Source organism: Eublepharis macularius, chromosome 1 (genome assembly GCF_028583425.1).
Source record: "Eublepharis macularius isolate TG4126 chromosome 1, MPM_Emac_v1.0, whole genome shotgun sequence".
NCBI classification, from domain to species: Eukaryota; Metazoa; Chordata; class Lepidosauria; order Squamata; family Eublepharidae; genus Eublepharis; species Eublepharis macularius.
The window spans coordinates 98,451,612-98,473,079 of NC_072790.1; the positions used below are offsets into that span (position 1 = coordinate 98,451,612).

The 21,468-nt window shown below is 42.3% G+C and overlaps 1 protein-coding gene across 1 annotated transcript in view; it reads left to right on the top strand.

Annotated features, from left to right (window-relative positions):
- Positions 1-21,468, top strand: part of LOC129337015 (coiled-coil domain-containing protein 162-like) — a 114,736-nt gene that overhangs the window by 79,551 nt on the left and 13,717 nt on the right. Inside the window, exons 25-30 of the mRNA XM_054990502.1 lie at positions 8,334-8,483; positions 8,638-8,691; positions 9,210-9,377; positions 12,682-12,834; positions 16,030-16,164; positions 18,403-18,555. Of these exons, the coding sequence (XP_054846477.1) occupies positions 8,334-8,483; positions 8,638-8,691; positions 9,210-9,377; positions 12,682-12,834; positions 16,030-16,164; positions 18,403-18,555 (813 nt within the window). The remainder of the gene's footprint in view (positions 1-8,333; positions 8,484-8,637; positions 8,692-9,209; positions 9,378-12,681; positions 12,835-16,029; positions 16,165-18,402; positions 18,556-21,468) is intronic.

Here is a 21,468-nt window from a genome sequence, read left to right on the forward strand (position 1 = left end):
TGTCAAATACCAACGATAAATCGTTCCAAGTTGATTTCTGAGGGTCTCTTTACACATTACACAAAATGCAAGTAAATGTGAGTTTGGTTGGGGGAAACCCCAACCCAACTCACACTTCATACGTAACCTAATACTTACTTTTAAAACAAGGTATGTGTGCAAATTGGCTCCCATGAGTGTACAGAGGTAGGAGTACCACCTTAATTTCTTCTTTTGCACCATGTACACTTTAGGTAGCAGAGAAGGTCCATGAGGGGAGGACTATAGTCAGTTCCACATGTCTTCCTGGGAGTGATTAGACTGAATGGGCAGATCCTAGGCAGACATATGGAACTGGCTGTAAGACAAATAGCCCTCCCCCCACAGCCCTACTCTGCTAGTTAAAGTGTGTGGGGTGCAAAGGAAGGAATGAAGATGCTCCACCTGTCTCTGTGCACCAGAGGAGCACACAACCACTCGTTTTAAAGGTAAGCGTCAGGTCACATATGAAATGCAAGTTGGCTTGGGGGTGTCCCACAACCAAACTTGTTTGCTTCCATTTTGTGTAACATATGAAGTCTCAAGACAGAATGGCCAAATTCAGATTGCTGGGGGAAAGAGCTGTTTTTGTACTTTTTGTCTGTTGGACCATTGGGGGTTTGAATTCGGGAGGGCAACGGTAGAATTTGACCTAGTTAGTGTCCTGCTTCTCTGGGCAAGGCAGCATGCCACTTTCATTCTGCGCGCAATTGATTAGTTTAGTGCTCTTGGATGGGAGTGCTGCATTACAGGTATTGGTTACATGGTGTTAAAGTAATCAGCAGGCAACCAATGTAGGCTCTTAACAATAGGTGCCTTGGAGGTCTCCTGGGTTTGTTTGTTTTTTTTTTGTAAAATTTTTATTGGGTTAGAACATTAATATTTTTACATTACATTGCATTCAATTATCCCCTAATTTTTCGTTTCTAACCCCCTCCCTTTCCCCCCCTTTTGTTGACTTCCAACAGCTTTCCCACCCTCTGTCCCTTTTCCCTTACTTCTATTAATTTCCTCTATCTAAAACAAATATATATTCTCCATTATATTAAGCAGTACATCTTTAACTCTTTTACTTACTAAACATCCAAACTATACTTCTTTAGATAAACAATTTATCCCATTTTCCAGTTTTGAATATTTCTGTATATCATAAACCATAAAAATTTCCCACATTTAAATCAAACAATTTGATTTGTTCTCTCTATATTAATCATTTCTTCTTTTTATAGTATTTCTATATAACTCATCACATAGTCAGTCATTTTAACTCTTCTATACATTCAGTTTGGTGCATATAAGTCTTATCAAGTAAAAAAAAATATTGTTAATTACTCAATCCTCATGTTTAAACCGTTAATTATTCTCTATCAATATTCTATCAATTAACCTTTACATATCTATATATATCTCAATCAATTAATTAATCTAACTGCTTATAAATTCACATTTCTCTTCCTCCCCCGGTAAAGTCACCCCTCTCTTTTATACTTTTATTGTACTTCAGTAGTTCTCAAACTGCCACAGTTTTCCTCCCACCTCCCACTTCTTCTCCAGATATTGTTTCAGCTTCTCCCAGTCTGTGTTAAACTGCCCTGAGTCCAGATCTCTCAGTTTTCTTGTCATCTTGTCCATTTCAGCCATATACAGCAATTTGTAGATCCAATCTTCAATAGTTGGCACTTCTTGTACTTTCCATTTCTGCGCATACAAAAGTCTAGCTGCTGCAGTCATATAAAATATCAACGTCCTATGGTGGGCTGGGATTCCCTCCATTCCCAAGTTTAGCAGCAGGAGTTCTGGGTTCTTATTTATTTGAAACTGTAAAATTTCACTCATTTCTCTTATTATTTCCCCCCAGAACTGCCTAGCTACCTCACACGACCACCACATATGATAGAGGGAGCCCTCATGCTTTCTACATTTCCAGCATTTATTAGAAGTGTTCAAGTTTCCTAGCGCAATCTTCTTTGGTGTCATGTACCAACGATAGATCATTTTGAAAATGTTCTCTTTAATATTAATACATGTCGTTGTCTTCATTGTAGTTTTCCACAAGTATTCCCATGCCTCCATTGTTATTTCTTTATTAAAATTTATAGCCCATTTCACCATTTGTGTTTTAACTGTCTCATCCTCGGTATACCATTTCAACAGTACTTGGTATACCTTGGATATTCTTTTCTTGTCCTCTTTAAAAAGGGTCTGCTCTAGTTCCGAATTCTCTGTTCGTATACCTTCCTTTACAGAGTCCGAGTTATACAAATCTCTGATCTGTCTATACTGGAACCAATCGTAGTTCGGTGATAGTTCCTCTTGCGTCTTTATTCTAAGTTTAGACACTTCAGTTTTAGTTATTTCTTTGTACGTTAAACATTGTTGTTCATTATCAACAGCTCTCGGATCTATCACCTCGTATGGAACCACCCACAAAGGGGTTCCTTCTTGTAGGTAAATTCTGTACTTCTTCCAGATTGTATATAAACTTCTCCTTACAAAATGATGCAGGAACATCGAGTTGACCTTTACTTTGTCATGCCATAGGTATGCGTGCCATCCAAAAATTTTTTTATATCCCTCTAGGGCTAATAGTTTCTTATTCTTTAATGTCATCCACTCTTTTAACCAAGCTAGGCAGATTGCATCATGGTAAAGTCTCAGGTTGGGCAGTTGCATTCCGCCTCTTTCCTTTGCATCTTGTAGAACTTTTACTTTCACTCGAGGCTTCTTGCCTGCCCAAACAAAATCTGATATTTTCCTCTGCCATTTTTCAAATTGTTTAGAGTCTCTGATGATTGGTATTGTCTGTAGCAAAAACATTACTCTTGGTAACACATTCATCTTAACTGCTGCAATCCTGCCCAACCATGACAAATTCAGTCTATTCCATTTGATCAAGTCTCTCTCTATCTGAGTCCATAATTTTTCATAATTATTCTTGAACAAATCTATATTTTTTGCAGTCAGCTCAACTCCCAAATATTTCACCTTACTAGTTACTTCACAGTCCGTTGTTTCCATTAACAATTGTTGTTTCTGCTTAGTCATGTTTTTACATAATATCTTTGACTTCTTTTTGTTAATGAAGAAACCTGCCAAGTCACCAAACTCCTTGATCTTGTCTATCACTTTTGGCATGTTCTCCAATGGATCTTCTACAATTAACATTATGTCATCTGCAAATGCTCTAACCTTGTATGAATAGTCCTTTATTATTATTCCTCGTATTTCCTCGTCTTGTCGTATTTGTATCATCAGAATCTCCAATACTAAAATGAACAACAATGGAGATAACGGGCAACCTTGTCTTGTTCCTTTACTAATCGTCAATTTCTTGGTCAGTTCATCATTCACTACAATTGCTGCAGTCTGGTCTCTATAAATTTCTTTAATTGCTCTGATGAATCTTTCTCCCAATTGTAGCTTTTCCATAGTGGCAAACAAAAAATCCCAGTTTAAATTGTCAAACGCTTTTTCAGCGTCTACAAAGAAGAAACCAACCTCTTTGTCACAACGCTTATCATAATATTCAATAGCATTGATCACTGTCCTTAAATTGTCTCTTATTTGTCTGTCTGGCAAAAAGCCTGCTTGTTCCTCCTCTATGACTTCCGAGAGCCACCCCTTCAGTCTCTCCGCCAATATCTTCGTAAAAATTTTATAATCATTGTTAAGTAGTGATATAGGTCTGTAATTTTTCACGTTAGTCAAATCTTGGCCCTCTTTTGGGATCAATGATATATTCGCTTCGCTCCAAGTGTCTGGAATTCTTTGATCCCTAAAAACTCCGTTCATCACCTCTTTTAGGAATGGTGCCAGTTCGTTGGCCATTGTCTTATAAAATTTAGCCGTAAGTCCATCTGGCCCTGGCGCCTTTCCTAGATTTGCAGATTGTATTGCCTTACTTATTTCCTCATCAGTTACTTCACTATTCAACTTATTTCTCCAAGCTTCCGAGATCTCTGGAAGTTTGGTTTTCTCCAAATATGATGCTATTGATTCTTTGGTTACTTCTTTTTTATTATACAGCTTAGCATAAAATTTATAAAAGGCTCTACTAATGGTAGTCTGCTCCAGGTACGTTTTATTTTCTTCACAGATTTTATTTATTATTTTCTTTTCCCTTTTCTTCTTCAATTGCCATGCCAAATATTTCCCAGGTTTATTAGCACCCTCAAAAGCTTTTTGATTCAGTCTTTTAAGGTTCCACTCCAATTCTTTATTACTCATTGCTGTTAACTGTTCTTGAAGAATTTTAATTTCCTGATGTATTTTCTTTTTCCCTGGTCTCTTTTTTAACTGTATTTCTTTGGCCTTTATTTTCTCCTCAATCTCTTGTCTTTTCTCCTCTTTCTTTTTCCTTGCTCTGCCATTTAAGTCCATTAGTATGCCCCTTACAACCGCCTTGTACGCGTCCCAAACTTTACTGGTTGGTACTTCTTTATTCACGTTATATTGTATAAAAAACTTTGTCTCTCTTCTCAATATTTCCATATTTTCACTTTCCTGTAGCAAGTCCTCATTTATTCTCCAGGCTTTCCTTTTTCTCCTTTTTCCAAATTTCCACCTAATTGGATTGTGATCTGAGCCTACCATCGGCATTATTTCTACCTCCTTAGTCCATAACGCTAAGTCCTTTGAGGCCCAGATCATATCAATTCTTGATAATGTAAGATGCCTTGCAGAATAAAAAGTAAACTGTTTGGTTTTAGGATATTCTCTCCTCCATACATCTTCGAGAGTCTCTTGTTGAATCAACTCAAAAAAAAGCTTTGGCAATAGTCCTCTTTTCTTTTGTGCTGTTGTAGTCTTTTTATCTAGTTCCAAATCTGTCACTCCATTAAAATCTCCAGCAAGAATTATCTGGTCATATACAAGATCGTCTAAATGCTTCCTTAAATCCTCAAAGAAGCTTTCCTTTGCACCGTTAGGTGCATAAAGTCCGACTACCAACACTCTCTTTAAATTCCAATTACATTCCACCGCTACAAATCTAGCTTCCACATCTCTCATAACAAATTTTGGCTGCAGCTCCTCTTTTATGTACAACACCACTCCTCTTTTTTTCTTGTTAGAGGCCGCTACAAATTCTTTGCCCAATTTTCCAGATTTTAAATATTTTACATCCTGTTTTCTAATATGGGTCTCCTGCAAACAAACAATATCACATTTTTGTTTTAGTAGCCAATGAAAAATATTTTTCCTCTTATTCGGTGAGTTTAGTCCATTTACATTCCAAGATAATACATTACACTCCATATTCATGGTTTTGTTGGTAAGTCTTTTTCATTGTCCTTGATAAATCTCTCCATCTCCCGCTCAGATCTGATGCGTTTTTTTGCCCCTCCAAACTCAAAGGACACTCCTTCCGGTAACTCCCATCTGTATCTGATATTCATGTCCTTCAAAGTTTGAATTAGCACTCTATATTTTTTCCTGTCCAGTAACACTGATCTGGGCAGTTCCTTCATTATGATAATCGTCTTGCCATCAATCTCCAATGGATCTTGAAATTGTTTTGTCACAATCCTCTCTTTCATGTTTCTAGTTGTAAACTGCACAATCACATCCCTTGGTAGTTTCCTCTGGGTTGCAATTCTCGAGTTCACACGGTACGCCACATCTAGGATAGCCACAATTTCCTCCTCCTCCTTCCCCAGGTAATCAGCCAACACCTCAGTCATCTGTTCTTGCGCTGACTTCCCTTCCACTTCTGGCAGACCACGAAAACGAAGCTGCTTCTCCATGTGTTTAGTTTCTGCAACTGACATCCTCCCCTTCACCAGTCTCATCTCTGTTTGTTGCGTTTCTATTAAATTCTCCATCGCGTCTTCTACTGTTTTAACTCTCTGCTGCGTTCCTTGTAATTCACTACTAATCGTTTCCACGCCTTTTTTCACTTCTGACAGCTCCGACTTTACTGTCTGTGTAACTTCTTTGACCTCTTTAATAAGCTCCAATTTCGTGTCCTTAAGTTCTTTCATCATGTCTATAAGCTTTTTGTCCAAATTTTCTATTGCCGATTGCCACTCTTTTTTCGACATCGTGGGGCTTGCTTTAGCTCGCTCCCACGAATCTGCTCTCTTCCTTAGCTCCGTGGCGTATGTTTAAACGTTTTCCTTTTTTTCAAATGTCCCAATCTTTGCCAAAATTAATTTTTTGTATCCAAAATGTCGGGCGTCTTTTCTCTATGGTTTCTCTATGTTATTGTAATCCAAGATGGCCTACTTCCTCTTCCGCTGAAGCCGCGACCCTTCCCTTTTCAAAAATGGCGATTCCCTACTTCCTGTCCGTCGGCAAGGGCCGCTTCCCTCCAGCCACTCTATTGTTGTTACGCACTTCCTGTCTCCCGTCTTCCCACAGCAGGTCTCGCGATGGTGTCTTTTTCCCACAGCTCCAAAACCACAGGTATTCAAAACAATAGTCCGATTTTTGCAATAACTTCTTTAAATTTAGTCTCTTTTAAAATACAACTCCTGCCGAGTCTTCACCTCCTTTTCACTAGTCTGTTGCAGTTTAAAAATCTACTTTCTTTCCTCTCTGTTTTTATCAATCTGTCCCGTTTCAAGAGATAGCGATCTTTACCTTCTCTTCAACTTTCTCGGGTTGTAATCGCTGTTTCGATCTTAAATTCTCCTCTCGACTTCCCTCCCCGATCGAAGCTTGGGTATGTAGGTCTTATGCCAGCCGAATTGGCCCCAGAACTGCCGCAGAGATTATAGCCGACCCGTCGCAAGGTGGGACCTCAAGGATTGGGGGGGAGACTCCTTGAGTAGAGCCCCCCCTCATCCGAGATCTAGCTCACCCTAGGGTCTTGAGCGTTCTTTGCCTGCTCCCCGCCTGAGAGCAGTCGGCCGCGGGTTATTTTCACCCCTCCGGCCGGTTAAAACGGCAGTCCGGTCAGCTCCGCAAATGGAGCTGCGTTAGACCTCCATGAATCCCAAACCGGAAGTCGAGGTCTCCTGGGTTTGGTTGGCCAGCCAATGCATGGCTAGTTTTAAAGTTTACTTTAACTGCAGAGAATATGCTTTTCAAAATGGGGGAGGGACCCTAGTGGATGTTTTCCCTTGTCTAACACATCAGAGGTACAAAATTGCAAAGGTGGGTTGGTGGGTGGCTTCTATGGGGGTGCCTTGTGGGCAACAGTACCTCAGGATGGAGTGCTGCAGGAATAATGGGGAATTGCATAACATGGCATCTTTCTCCCTGTTCTGTTTGTGGTTTGCAATAGCAGAGGAGGGAGAGGGAGATGATTCCATCTGATTACTGCAGTGCCCCATCCTGTGGGACATTTTGCTTGCATGACTCCCAGTCCTTAGAGATGAGTTTCTGGACAAATGGCAGGTTGTGTGGGAAACAAGGGGAAAGATCAGCTCCATCAAGTCCCTCTATGAACTCCTCTGCTGGATCTAATGAACTGCTTATTATTTTAAATTTTTATTATCATTATTCTGTAATTGCACTAGTGACCTGTTGAGGATATAAGAAATAAAATAAAGAACATTGATTTGGCTGCAAATGAAGAAAAAGTACATCTATCTTCTACCCAAGAAACCAAGAATTGATACTTAGCAAGTGATTCATTAATGTGGATATTAAGGAGACAAAGTAATCAATTATGCTGGACAACACAGAAACAAAAGCCAAACTCCAAGGAGAAGTGGAACCTTTGCTGAACAGGGTCCATTTCTGAATCAATGTGTATAGTAGGAGCTTGCCTTTGTGGAACTATGGGGGAATATGGTGCTACATTCAATGCCACATGGAACCCCAGTTTTAATTCTGTTTGCAACTGACTGCAAACAAGAAATGAGTGAGCAATGCAAGCCTGTCCTAGTGTGGAAGCATCTCAGATAAACTTTGCATCTAGCCTACTGCTGACAATCCTGGCTATCTGAACCTCTAAATGGTCGTCATTTGGCATTAACCTTATGGGCTTTAAGTGGAAATACTGGGGATAGGAAATATGGTTTCAAACTAAGATTGCCAACTCTGGGTTAGGGAATTCCTGGAGATGTGGGTGTGGAGTCTGGAGAGTCTGGGATTTGTGGAGAGGAGGGGCCTCCTTGGGTGTAATGTCATATAGTCCACCCTCTAATGAACCTTTTCCCCAAGAGAATTGCTCTCTGTAGTGTGTAGACCACTAATAATTCCAGGAGATCACCAGGCCCCACCTGGAGGTTGGCAACTCTTCTTCAAACATTCAAAGTATGTGCTGTAACACCAGTGAAGAGCACTGGAAGCAAATTTGCAAATTAATGCACTCCTAGGAAAACTAACATCTGGACTGTTATTTTCTGGGATGATTTTTTTTCTAGATCATTATTGGAAAAGACCACCTACAAAGATGCCTCACTGCTCTAGGTTGTGACATCATGGCCAGAGAACGCAGCAACTTTGAGACCTATTCCATGTTCTATGAAAATATCCTCCAGCAGCAGCAGCAGCTATTGTATCAAAAAGAACAAGTATTCTCATGCAATTTGACTTCATGGTGGGAAAGGGCAATGCATTGCTATGATTACTCTGTCCTGCACAGGGTTTGCATAGTTGCTGTACCAATCAATTAGAAAGATGAAGATTTTTTCTGGCAATGGAAGATATTTTTTAATTCTCTTTCAGGAAATACATGCAACAGAAGACAAAGGAGGAAATGCTGAGCTGGGGCTTAGTCAGGTGGGCAGCAGTAATTGTGTTATTTCTCTTCAGCTAACCCCAGTCTAACTAGCAACAAGTCTCTTGTTGCTAGTTTTACACACACACACACACACACACACACAGAGGCTTTTGTCTCTAGGCGTCTTTGGTTGGTCTCCAAACAAATAGCTGCATAGGGCACACATGATGGCAGCCCTAAAATTTTCCTTAGAAAATTAGATTGTATTCGATCGGCTTCTTTATTAAAGGCTGTGATCCATATTGGAATGCCATAGAGCAGTTTAGCACTAATTTTATGATTAAATACTTTAAGGGCTGCTGGGATATATTGATTTCCCTTAGTGTAGAAAAAGCAAGTAATCGCTAATACGTTGTTGTTCACAGATTTCATCACTTCTTTTTTGTGAGTTACCCAACTAGCTTTATGGTGGAAATAGACTCCTAGGTATCTAAAACTTTTGACCTGTTCAGCTATCAATTATGAATTTAGAAAGGGAGATACATAGTTTTTATTGCATTTTCTCTTCATTGTTTAGGTAGCAGACCTGAGCCATGAAATGATCATGGAAATAATAGCTCTGAGAGCCAGATTTGCTGATCTACAAAGAGATGATTACAGCTTCAAACAGCAAATAAGAACAGAAGTGCAAGAGGATTATAACGCATTAGTGCAGAATTTATTTGTGATGTGCTTGCAACTGAAAGTAGGTACAAAAGATGCATGTACATGAAAAACGCAAAACAATTTAGTCTGTTCTGCTTATTCAAGGACTATTATGGTGAGCAGAGTGGGGGTGACAAAAAACTTTTGTTAGATTTTGTTAACATTCTCCTGAGACTAGAACCAGCCCTAGATAGCAGACAGCCTGAATAGAACTGCCCCACCTTTATGCTACTTTCCCCTCTACTTCTACTGTGCCTTTGAAATATAAGCTCTCACAGTTCTTTCCATTGTTTTACCACTGTCACTTATTTTCCATGCTGGGGTTGTCTCTTCCCAATATGCGTACCACCAGTGAAAACAGTAGCTGGCTAGTTGAGTGCCGCCTTCTAGACTGGTGCTTTGTACCAATGGGATGGTTTCATCTTAGAGCTGTTAGAAAAGACGGGAATGGATATCCTCTGTTTATACAGTTTATATGTCAATGGTAAGGAAACAATAATGATGATATTAGTATTTTAAATGGCAAACCCAACTGAGTTTTTCAGTTTAATAGGTAAATATTATTCCCTGCACCACCCCTTCTGCTTCTGTAGCATATTGGAAGCCACAAACCAATTTTCTTTGGAATTAACAGAAGTCCTTAACACATGCTTACACTACAATGAATGGGTTCATCTTTAAGATGCCACAGGATTTTGCTTTTTCTGCAACAGATGGCTTCTTTGCTAAAATGTTTTTGGTTTGGGCTCTTGAGAAAATAATTGGAAACTCATATTTCATTCTGCCCCACCAATCCATAACACTTCTGAGCTCTCATAGCTATTATAAATATAACTTACAGTATTTGCTAAAATAACTAGAAATTGAACATGATCAAAATTTATGTTGTCATTAGAATGCCTTGGCTTCCTCTTTTGTGAACATTTGAATGTTGCAAAGTCTGGACTCTTGGTCCCTCCATAGTGCAACTGGTATGTAGTTGATGGGAACTTCTGGTCTTCTGATGGGAACGGGGGTGGGGACCGAAGCAGGAATCGCAGCTGTGCTCGTACTTGCACCGTGAGCGCATGCACTTGCCCTGGTTGTACTCCCAACAGAGGCCTCTGCCCCTGTCCCGGCGGGTGGGCCCCTTCACACCCCGAGAGCCCTCGCCCCAGCCCCTGATGTGGGGCCCCACCAGCCAGAGCCACAGCTTCTGGCTGATCAGGTCCCACCTAGCCCTAGGGTTGTGGGAGGCCCTCTTACGGAAGGCCTCATCATATTCGATGGCTGCCGCCTCCCCTGCCAGTGCCCTGGCCCTGAGAACGTTGCCCTGGTGGTTGGTCAGGTACCAGCCCGTTGGGATAGGCCGCCTGAACCACCCCCATATAAACGGTGTAGCCCTCGAGCCAATTGCTGAACAAGCGCTCTACCACCTCCCTCTTGGCCGCCCTGGCCTCTCGTCTGGACGGGGGGGGGCGCTCCTCCCATCCTCTGCCTCTGGCTTGATTAGGGTGAAGACGTCCACATAGTAGCCGTCCAGAATACGCTCCCTGACCTTCCGAGACAAATGGATGCCGGGGGGGGGTCCTCATCATCTGTGAAAGATGGGATGGTGGGGAGTGCCCCGCTCGGTTGACCACTGGACCACACGTCCCTTGCATCACCCTTCTCCCCAGCCTGTTCTGCCCTCCGTTTGATTGCCCACCTGGGAAGCCCTGGCACTAGTGCCGCCACCCCCCAGTAATCGTCCCCTTCCCCCTCCTCATCGGACGATGAGGGCGTACCTGATGATCCCTCGCTGTCTGTCTCCGTCCTCCTATAGTGCCTCCGGCATGCTTTGTGTGCCTTCCTTTTTCGGTTGGCCTGCTGGCTTTGCTCAGGGCTGGTGGATTCATCCGAGCTAGAGGGCCTCCTGTCCTTGCAGCCCCTGCCTTCCTTGCGTCCCCCTGCTGGACCCCTCTGCCGTGCCCTGGAGGTCTGCTGGTGATCTACTGCGCCTACTGCTGAGTCGGAACCGGAGGCACTCCTGTCCCTGCAGCATTTGGTCCCCATGCGGCTTCGTGCTCCTGCCCCCCTGTGAGGTGGTGGCGCCTCCACAGCCCCTGATGATGGCCCTTTGGCTCCAGCCCGGGAGCTCTCCAGCCACTCCACCTTGGAGGCGAGCTTCTCCAGGGCCTCGGAAATGCCCTACAGAGTTTCTGGGGCCGCCTCCCCGCTGGACCTTCCCCTTCGGGGCTTCTGCCCCTCGTCAGTGTGGGCTTGCTTTGGCCCAGCCGGGCCCTTGCCCACCCTCTTCCGCCCCACTCCCTTGGTGGGGTTGGCTGCTGCCGAGGGAAGGCGAGGCCCTCCCAGCGAGGCCTTCCGCCTCCCCACCTTAGCTGGGGCCGTTGCTGCTGCTGTGCCCTTAGAACGCGCTGGGCGGGAAACCCCCGGCATCGCCAGTGGAGACGCGAATGCTGGGTCCCCCTCGGCTGCCTGCTTAAATAGGCAATGGGCGGACCGGAGGGAGACCTGGGCTCCCCAGGTCCGGCCCGCACCCTGTCCCCGCCTGCCCCGCCCCCGGCCGCGCTGATTGGCTGGGGGCGGTTCAAACCGATTGGCCGGGGCAGCGGAGGCAGCCGAGGGGGAAAAATGGCAGCAGCCCAGCTTCCACCCGCCCCCCGTTGCCCGTCGCCCGCGCGGACAGCAAACCAGCCGTCAGGTGAGTCTGAGGCCGTTGCTTTTCCTAGAAGTTTGTGATTCCTGCAAACAGAAGCCTTTCCAATCTCTCTTCTGTGTGAAAAAACCTCAATCCCAAACTGTGACTCCAGCTTGTGCTTCTACACAGTTGTGAATACAGTATATAAAATCAATGGAGGAATATTGTGACTGTCTATTAGGCACTGCTTGTGACATCAAACAAGTATGCCTTCTTTGTGCTCAGGCCATTTTCTGAACCCATTAAGAGTTATATTTTTTTAACCTGTTCTTTAGTTTTGGAGGCGGTACTTTTCAGTGTACCATTCAAGCATGGAAGCATGTTTGAACCATGCAGATGAAAAACCACAGCAAACACAAACAAAGCTAACCCCATCCAACAGTGTCTACGCTGCTGATCTTTACCTTGCTTTTTCATTAAATTTTGTCATTGGCTGCAGTGAGGTGCTAATTTACCTTTTTAGAGATGCAGTGCATGTTTTGTCCAAAAAAGTTGATAGAGCTTTCATAAAACATGGGGAGAAACTTAACACAAAATTAATTTATAGTTTCTGAAATTATAGGGGGGGGGTTCAATTGTGGGAGGGGAAGTATAGAATTGCATGCCTTCCTCTAAATTTACACACATTGATACAAATAATTCTAACCTCTGATTATGGTTGCAGGGGAAACTAGATGAGTATCGCTTAAGCATCAGTCAACACATGTTTGAGATCATCAGTGAGGTGAGGAGAGATGGAGTGGACAAAATGATCGACCTGAAGAAGAAGTTTGGCTCCACTAAAGACAACAGTGGGCTCAAAGACCATTTGGCTCAAGTAAGCCAAAGTGTGAGATAAATTATCAATTTATGTTACAGAAAAGTGAACAAATTTCAAGATTCAGCACTGAGAGTGCATTGTGTATTGCTTTGATATACTTACCGAATTGATTCTTAGGCACTTTCTAAATAATAAACGAACATGACTACAAATGAAAATGTATAGGTAGGTGATACTGGAAAACATGTCTAATATGGAACCAACATTTCATTCATGTTCAAAGACTCCATGATGTTATTAATCCACCAACAAACTAGAGAACAAAACTAATTTCTAAGGTTTTGGGTGCCTTACTTGTGAGAAATTTCAAGGTTCTTCCAAATCTGCAAAGGTCACTGGTAGAAGCACATACCAACCTATTTCAGCAGGAAGAAATATCTTTTGGTGGCTAGTCTGTGTGTATACCTTATGGCAGATTTTGAGGAACAGAGGACTAACATGAAAAAACTTTCCAATATCAAGAAACTACCGTTAGACAGGTGTGAAGTATGTAACTCCACAAAATAAAGATGATTTACAGCTTAAGTGGTGCTGGATACAAGCAGAGAGGAGGAACAGAAACATATTAAGAAGAATAAAAAGATTGTCTTGATAAGCTGAGAAAGAAAAAAGTCTGTGGGGTGGCACTATTATTGGAAGTGTTAACACAGGCCAGAGATGACCAAGGCAAAAACAGTTGCCTATGGGACATCACATTTTCATAGCAACTTGTTTAATCTGGGCTGCCACCCATGCAAACCATCTGTGAGGCATGTGTAGCTGCTTTTCACAGATGGCAGCCAGTTTAAATGACATGTTGCTTGCGTGCAATATTGCACAGGAAAATGCTTTGCCTAAACCAGTTTGGTGTTTAAATCTAGCCACAGTAGATGGAGAAGGAATGTTTAGATCAAAATACATTATTGGTAGCTAAGTACTTGCCGCAACAAAATATAGAAGTCAGATGAAGATTTTTTAAACTATCAGTAGTCTGAACTTCTGAAATAGTCCCTCCAGAAAAGACACATGGACAAAGGATGCTATGGGGTCCAAGCTGTTCTTCATAGATTTATCCAATATTATCTTGCAGCTTTTTCATCAATTAACAATATTTTTAAGAACGTTATTCCTGACATGTTCTACATCTGATATAGATAATTTTAAGACACGTTATAATCTTATGATTCTATTAAGTTGTCTCATCTGTGATCAGAGGGCGTCATCCTGCCAATCTCCAATCTTTGGTTCCCTCTTCCTTTGGCATGCGCATCAGATAGTGCAAACAGAAGTAGGATAGTGTAGCTGGCATGCAATTTAAAATATTCTAGCATGACTTTGTCGATTTTGCCCAAGGTCTGACTCATCAGCACAGATAAGATTCCCCCCGCCCCCGGTCATTGGGCTAGCTAACCCTTGGACTTCCTTGACTTTACTTGCAGCAGGGTGGGAAAGAGCAGGGTTAGTTAGATGACCTGTTACAACAGATTCTACGATGGGTTAATCCATATAAGGAGGTCTATAAACAGAAGCTTAATCCATATAAGACGGTGATGGTGTTGGAACTGATTATTATTATTATTATTATTAATTTCATTTATATCCCACTTTACTCCCCAATGGGGACCCAAGGTGGCTTACATCTTCTCCTCACAACAGGCCTGTGAGGACAACCATGCACTTCACAGTGGACCTGTGGAGCAGCCATCAGCACAGATACCTTGCCCTCACTGCCCACTGGTGGTAACCAGAGGACCTCCAGACCACCAGGGAAAAATCAGGGCCCCGGGAGGAGGCCCTGAGTGAATGACTGTTCCAAGATCACCCAGCAAGCTTTCATGGCAGAGTGGAGATTTGAATCTCGACCTCCCAGATTCTAGTCCAACACTTGTGTGCTGGATGGGGTCACAGCCTCATGTAAGAGCCACACATAGTCTGCAGATATTTCTGACTCCATCATAGCTCCTGGATGTCCAGGTAGCAGCTTCTGTGCCTAGTTTTAAAGCTTTGGCTGATTCATCAGCTGTATGCTGTCCTGGAAAGACCTTGCCACTTTCATAGATAGTAGCTACCAAATTAGTCTGCTGCAGTGTGTTCTACGTGAGGACAATTTGGGAAGTTTAGCTGATCCAAAATGCAGCTGCATAATTACCATCTGATACTAGCCAAGTGGACCAAATTACATAACTTCTTAGAGGGCTGTACTGGTTGTCAGTTTGTTTCCTGGCTAACTTCAGTTAGCTTTAAAGCCCTACATGACTTGCAACTTCCTTGATATCTTAGATCACCTGTTGGGGCCCTGCTCCGGGTGCCATTTATGGGGAGGTTGGCATCCCATACAAGCAGACTGCAGTGGGGTCATCCCATTTCTTCTCCCCACAGAGAAACATGTAGTCGCTCTTTTGATCTTAATGACAACACCAGTTACATTTGTCATTGTCTGGTTTCTATTTTAGAGCTGTTTTTAAAATAATTTTAGTCTTGTTAGCTGCCCAAGAAAGAGTGACTATATATATAACAATAAATAAGACTGGTTCAACACAATAAAATCAGTTCCTTCCCTCAAGCTATGACTTTAAAATGGATACTTGTTTATTATTGTGTATTAAAAAAATATACATACTAATATATTTTAAATGTATTGTTTTACGCCTGATATTTTCAGTTGGTCATATTGCTGCATAATGTAGTATCTAGTCTGACTAGGATGGGTAATAAATCTAATAAATGAATTGGATGGTGGTTCAGTCACAAATACTTGAAATGGTTTGCTAAAATGGGACTGACTGTACTTTAGCTCTTCAGATTATTGACCACCAGAAAGCATATGTTCTAAAAATATAAATCTAGCTCAAAGGGAGGAAAACAATCATGTATCAGACTTAACCCAGAACTGGAGAATAAGAGTCATCCTAGATGAACTGCATACATCAAAAATGCAAAAAATGATTTTTTCAAAGACAGTCTCCATATGATGATAAGCCAGAGCCATCATTTTGGATAACTTAGAACAGCCATAAGCAGAATACTTTGATTTCACTTACAGATATATTATTTATATGCTGTTTCCCATGTTTTAGGTTCTGCTTACATCTTTTTTTCTTCTGCAATACAAAATCGAATGCTTTTTCTTAAAATTGCACTGCCAAACTAGCTGTTGGTGAGACAGTAGATTTGTCAGATGGGGACTTGATGGGAATTATCTGTCTTTATTAGCAGGGGCAACTGCAAGAGCTCAGGGATGAAAGCAGCCGTTTGGGGGAGTTGGTATGCAAACTGAAGACCATGTGCTGCTGGAAAAAAGCAGTCCAAAAAGCACAATTGTCTGCCTCCTTGAGAGAGATGGAGAAGGTGAGATCACCACAAAGCCCTTTTCTTTAGTAATCCTGCTGAAACAAAACAGCAGGATTTGATTCCTGCAGCACCTTAGAGCCCAACAAGATTTTCAAGGTGTAAACTTCCGAGTCAGAGCTCACTTCTTCAGACATCTTACTGAAATAAAGTCATTCAAGATTATGGTAATAAAGCACACTAGTTGTCCATAGAAGAGGATCCATGTCTTCAAGCTCTTGGACTTGGAATGTTGCATATTCAATCATCCACAGACTTCGTGGAGTGGAACTTTCCCTCTTTTCCCTTGTGCTGAAGCTGCAAGCCCTTGTGAAGTTTTGTTCTTGGGATGGGGGTCAACAGATCCTCAGGATCATCATAGGGGCAATATAGAGTTCTACAGGGTGAAGCAAAATCAGTGGAAATCACTGCCCCCTCTTCCACAAATGAAGACGTCATTTCTTCAGAGAAGCAGAGTGGTTGAACGCATGGCCAATAAGTGCAAGAAGAATGAACTTTATTCAATTCAAATTTTAAATGATGGAACATTTTGAACTTTATATAGTATATCAAGGCTAGTTGATGCAGCCACCAAATGTGTGGTCTTTTGTATGCATGGAGGCATCCAAACTTTGCACATTTCATATTCCTCCTGTGCAATGTCTTATATATATTTTTTTTTATCAATTGTACCTCTGCAGCTTTCCATCCAATTCAGAGTCTACAAGGCAGAGAACATCAAAACATTTCAGACATTAAAAAGCATTTAAAATACAACACAAACTCATAAAAACACACAAACAGGGAGAAGGGCTAATAAGTTAGTGAGGAAATGCCAAACTAAACATAAAAGTCTCCTACTGGTGGATGACGATAATACAGGGAGACAGACAAATGTCCCTGGGGAGGGATTATGTGACTAACTCAAACAAAACATTTTGGATATGTTTACACTTGAGGGAAGATGGAAACCTGTATCTATATCTTGGGTCATATATGACCACATAAGCACAGCGGACTGCAGTTGCCCCACCTTTTATAGAGAATTGGTGGTTTGATTAATGTGTGAACAAGAACTCCAAAATCTTTCTTTCTCTGCCAATGTGGCTTTGAATGATGGAATGAGTATATGTGGCTTACCTTTATTTTCTCCTTTGGTGGGCAAATTGGTCACATGATTGTTTTATCACACAGATCCTGCTTTGTTATGCTACTGCCAAGCTTAGGTTAGCGACAGATAACATGGCTAACTGTAGCTTCCTTATGCAGAACTAGCTGCTTGGCAGGTGCTGTGGTTGTGAAATGACTGCGCCATGTCTGTTAGGCCTAATTTAAACATGATGCTGGATGAGTTGAACACTCACTTGTGCAACTTTACACAGCGTCTCCTTTGAACTTGCTGCTACCCATGCAATGCAGCACCTTCCCAGGCTACAGAACTCCAGCATGCTAACTAAGCACTTGTTGCTACTTTGCTTGGATTGCAGCTCACTTTAAGTTAGACATTGGGCAAGTGCAACGTTTCACGAGTAAGTGCTTTAGCCTCGCATCATATTTAAATGAAGCTGTAGATATTTTGCCACTTAAAAAATGGTTATATCAATCAACTCTGTATTAAAAAAGAAACAGAAGTCCTATGCCATCTTGCAAACGTGTGTTGATTCGAGCCCATTTCCAGAGAGATTCTGAGTGGATCCTCTCTATGCAGTCTAGGGGCGTTCAGGAAAAAATACAGCAGCAGGGCCGTGAGCCATGAATGCAGGAAGTACAGTGTGAAATGTAATTATATAAAATTCAAATGAAATAAGAGAAACCATTCACTAGTTAAGCTAAGCTAATTAAGTCCTGTACTGAATAGGGTGTTCCAATTAAGAGAGAGTTTACACATTAATGAGTGAGAAATCCTGAGACTTTGTTCAAACTAGGTGGGGGAGATGATAGGCTTCTTTTTCATACTCTAATGACTGCATAATGAGGATCTATCCATGGGACCTGTACTTGAAGAACATGAAAAATATTAGCTAAGGTAACACTATATATTATTAGCTTGCATTTTCCATCGGAATGAATTTCGATTTTCAAATAAATGCAGAAATAGCACAGAAACTAAATGAACACTTTGGGATCCGCAGGGATTTTTCTCCATAGTAGGTACAAAAGGACACTAGCATACCCAATTACTGAGCACCCAGATGTCTCTTTGTGGATATGTTTGTCGCCATGAATTATCTACTTTGCATCCTTTCTTTTAACTTCTAGGAGGCCATTCAAAACAAAAAACAGTGTCTGAAATTCAAGATGATGGCAGAACAGGAGTCTGTTTTATTTCGTCAGCAATTGAAGGCTGCAAGGAAAGCTTTGGCACAGTCTCAGGCAGAGAATAAAAGGCTGAAGCAACAGCTCGACAAACAGGTTTGCCACTGAGCTCTGACAACACATTCTAGTTAGAAAAAGGGAATTCTCCTTTTCTCAGTGCCATTGACGTCAGTGCAAGTTTCTCCACTAAAAGCAATTTCATCCTTTTATATTATTAAGGTGCGACTGAATACATTTTGCTCTGTAGTTTTTAATCTACCCCACATTTATGTCTGTAAGAAATATACTTTGCAGAGTTCACTAACAAGTTAGTCTAACCATCAAGTATCCTCTGGGAGGAAATCAAAGTGGGTCCACTGACCACCCTGTGTTAAAAGTCTGTGAATTCCAATCAAAGGTGAGGGAAGAGATATAAGGCTGTTTTTACTGTTTTCTTTAAAAGGGCAGGGAGGACAGGAATCCTAGCCCTTTGGTTATATGTGGGTATAGCGCCCCCAATGATATGGAGTTCTCCACTTAAATATTTCTCTATTCATTTCATTACAGGGAATGAATTGCTGTGTCCTCTATTAGTGAATGGAAATGAAAGATTTGTTTTCACTTACCGTGAAGTTTCCTTTCTCGGTGGTCCAGGAGTCAGGCAGTCCTTACTTTTGGGATATAGCTCCCCCTCTCCGAAGGCAGGATCCGTCAGCTGATTTTGATCCTGTAGAGGAGAGGCCTGTCCCGGGGTTCACCAGTCTGTTCCCAAACCCATGACTCCCCATAACAATACCAAGAGAGAAAACAACTCCCCTCAGTTTTTTCTAACGGTAAGATCCCTTCCTTGATATCAGCAGGAGGAAAGCTACCATAACTCTCCAGCCAATCCTAGAAGCTGCCCCCAAGAAACTCAGGTAGGTAGGACTGCCCCACCCCTGGACCACCAAGAAAGGAGCAGTCCTTGCTTCTAGGACATAAAAAAGCAATGTGCCCCAGGGATAGGTCGTCTGGCTTCCAGGCTTAGAGGGTGTGTTGTAGTACCCTTCTGACAAAAACTGCTTCTGCACAGGCCAACTTAGGTATTCTGTAGTGCCTGGTGAGTGAGAGCACTGATTTCCATGTGGCTGCCTTACAGATCGTCTCTAATGATTGAAAGGATCTATGGGCTGCCAATGTTGCTGCTCCCCTTAGTGAGTGCACTATGATGCCTTGAGGCATCTCCAGACTTCTGGCATTGCATGGTAGAATTATGTACCCCCTGATCCACCTACTTAGCATGGAAATGGACACTTTCTATCCCGAGGATCTCCTGAACAACACAAATAGTGTCTCAGACTTGCAGAAACTTAGTCCTGTCCAAGTAGAAGCTCATGGCTCTACGTGCATCAAAGCAGTGTCACTCCCTTTCCTTCTCATGCTTCAAATTAGGACAGGAGGGCAGCACTCTCTTTTCCATCCTATGAAACATGGAGTTCACCTTTGTAATGAAGGCTGGTTCAGTTCATAATATTACTGTTATTTTAAAAAAAATCATAGCTCCCTATCTGCTGATAGTGCCTGTAGCTTTGACACTTGTCTAGCTGATATGATTCCCACCAGAAAAGATGATCTTAAAAGTCAATTCTTTTAGAGGAAGTGAGGCCATAGGCTGAAAAGGGTCTTTGAGTAATGCTCTCAGTACCCAGTTAAGAGTCCATGTGGGAAACGGGTGAACCCATGGAGGATTCAACAATGAGGTCCTCCTTTAGAATCTCTTGATATGAGGATGATATACTAGGGAATTTCCCTTCCTAGAATTCCTAATTGTTGAGATGGCCACCACCTGCGTCTAAGGGTGCTAGTGCTAAGACTTTTATTCAGCCCTTTTTGAAGGAAGGATAGTATCTCCCTAACTGGCACTAATAAGGGTTCCATGCCTCTATCTATGCACCACATCCGGAAAACTTGCCAGTTATTGTTATAGATTCTGTGGAACTCTTCTTGGAGGCTGACATGGCACTAATTCCTTCCCCCCATCCCCGCATAAACTAACTCTATTAGTTGTTCACCTTCAACCTCCAGGGTGTGAGGTTTAGCAGAGCTGACCGAGGATGTGGTATTGTTCCCTGCATTAACAGGCCTTCAGTGGAAGGCACCAGGGATTCATGCTCAATAGCCTGTTCAGGTCATAAAACCATGTCCCTCTTGGCCAGAAGAGTGCTATGAGAACCACTTCTGTATGTTGCTTTATGATCTTCTGAATGATTCTATGCAATAGTTGTATTGGGGGGAATGTGTACAGGAGTTGTAGAGGCCACTTGCAGCTCAAGACATCTATCCCTATGGCTTGAGGGAGTTCGGCAATGCAGTCAGCATATAACGTCAGAAGACGACTGTATCGGTGAGCTGAAAGGGTCCAGGAGAAGTGGCCCGGCTCATACGAGCGGAGCGCGAAAAGCTCCAAGGATCATAAGGATCGCACTATTTCTTGAAATGACTCTCAGAACCTGATAGTTTTGATTGTTTGTGAATAGGTCCACCTCTGCCTTGTCGAGTCTCTGGCAGACCAGTTGGAAAATCTCTCAGGATAGTATCCATTCTGATGCTATCTGATGCTAGTCTGCCAGGAAGTTGTCCTGGCCTGCTCCGTATACTGCTTTTTAGAGAATTGAGGTGATTTTTCCACCCATTTCATCATGATGCATGCTTCTTCATGTAGTGACTTGAATTTGGTGCCTCCTCACCTGTTCACATATTCCTTGGCTGTCATATTATCCATCTGTATTACCATGTGGTGATCTGTGAGAAGATCCTGGAATTCCACCAGACTCAGTCTGATGGCTCCGAGCTCCAAAAGGTTTATACTATTGATCTCTCTCCTTCAACCAGGTGCCCTATGTCATTCTTGCCTGGGTATGAGTTCCCTAACCCCATAGACATAGACTCACATCCGTGGTCATCCCCATACTCTTTGGTTCCCTGAGTGGGATGCCATTGTGGGGCTACCCAGGGGGGTGGCATTTTGCAATATAAATCAACAAAATTTTC